The 1,109-nt window shown below is 71.4% G+C and overlaps 1 protein-coding gene across 4 annotated transcripts in view; it reads right to left on the bottom strand.

Annotated features, from left to right (window-relative positions):
• The window catches only part of PDPK1 (3-phosphoinositide dependent protein kinase 1), a 35,590-nt gene extending 34,937 nt beyond the window's left edge, over positions 1 to 653 (bottom strand). For 3 of the 4 annotated variants that reach the window (XR_774547.1, XM_010570535.1, XM_010570532.1), the window contains exon 1: positions 306 to 433. Coding sequence is in view for 1 of the 4 variants with exons in the window: in XM_010570532.1 (XP_010568834.1) it covers positions 306 to 329 (24 nt within the window). In the remaining 3 variants the exon portion in view is untranslated. Of the gene's footprint in view, positions 1 to 305; positions 434 to 504 lie in introns of those variants that run through there. The other variant, XM_010570537.1, reaches the window with a different exon arrangement.
• Between the last annotated feature and the right edge of the window lie 456 nt (positions 654 to 1,109).

Below are 1,109 nucleotides of genomic sequence, written 5' to 3'. Positions count from 1 at the left end.
GGGGCCCTCCCGCGCCAGGCCCGCGGCAACCCAGGAGGCAGAACGAGGACCGGGAGCAGCAGCGCCGAGGCCGGCCCCACGAACGGCAGGGCTTTGCCCCGCCGCCCTCCCTGTCCGAGCGGGCGGCAGGCGGCAGGGCCGCCCGCGAAGCCCCACCGCGACCCCGCCGCCGGGCGGCGCGTAGGGCACGGCTGGCCACCCCCTCACGGGCCGGCCCCGGCGCCCGGGCCTAGTCCTCCCCCCCCGGCGCACCACCAGCAGTCCCGGGCGGCCGCAGCGCCGTGCCCCGCAAATCCCGGACTCACCAGGTGGCTGCTGGTGCTGGCCATGGGCCCCGCCCGGCCAGCGCGGCCCGCGCTCCGGTCGCCCTTTAAGATCCCAGCGCACGGCGGCCGAGCCCGAGCCAATGGGGCGCCCGCATCCTCCGCCCGTGACGTCACCCACAACAATCCCCCCCCCTCCCCTCCGCCGCGGGCAGAACTTCCGCGCGGTCCGCTCGCTCACTGGTGGCGCCGTCTGCTACTCGCGTGCGAGGCCGGGCGGAGCGCCCCCCGTCAGCCTCCGCGTCCCCAGCCAAGGTGAGCATGCGTGGTGGTGGGGCTGACGCTGCCAGCTGCAGTTCCTGTCGGGAGGCCTGCGCAGGGTGAGGGCGGAAGGCGGCAGAGCAGCCTAGCAGCGCGACCGCCCCAACCTCCACCTCGCGCTCGCATCCGGGTTCGTGCCACGACGCAAGAGTGCTGTGGGAGCGACGACGTGGTGACGTCAGGAGCGGGCGGGGAATGCCGGGGCGGTGCCCTGGCGGCGGTTGGGGGCGCGGGGCCTTGTTGTTGGCTGCGCCGGTGGTGGCGGCCGGCGCCTGCCCGCGCGAAGGTGCGCTGAGAGCGCCGAGTCCTCATAAATGCGTGTTTCAGTACAGATGTTCGCTCCTAAAAATCTGCCTTCTCTGGGAAAAATACACCTTCCCTGTGCCCCTTGGGTATGAATTCACCGGTTCTGACGCGCAGTTTTCATTCCAAGGCGTTCCTCTGCAGCCTGGGAACCGAACCATTTTTACCCCTAGTAACAAACGTTCTTTCAGGTAGGTGTGCAGAAGGGATGGTCTCGCCCGC

Source organism: Haliaeetus leucocephalus, unplaced genomic scaffold, assembly GCF_000737465.1.
Source record: "Haliaeetus leucocephalus isolate CR32 unplaced genomic scaffold, Haliaeetus_leucocephalus-4.0 Scaffold295, whole genome shotgun sequence".
Taxonomy (NCBI): Eukaryota; Metazoa; Chordata; class Aves; order Accipitriformes; family Accipitridae; genus Haliaeetus; species Haliaeetus leucocephalus.
This window is presented reverse-complemented; position numbering and strand designations above follow the sequence as displayed.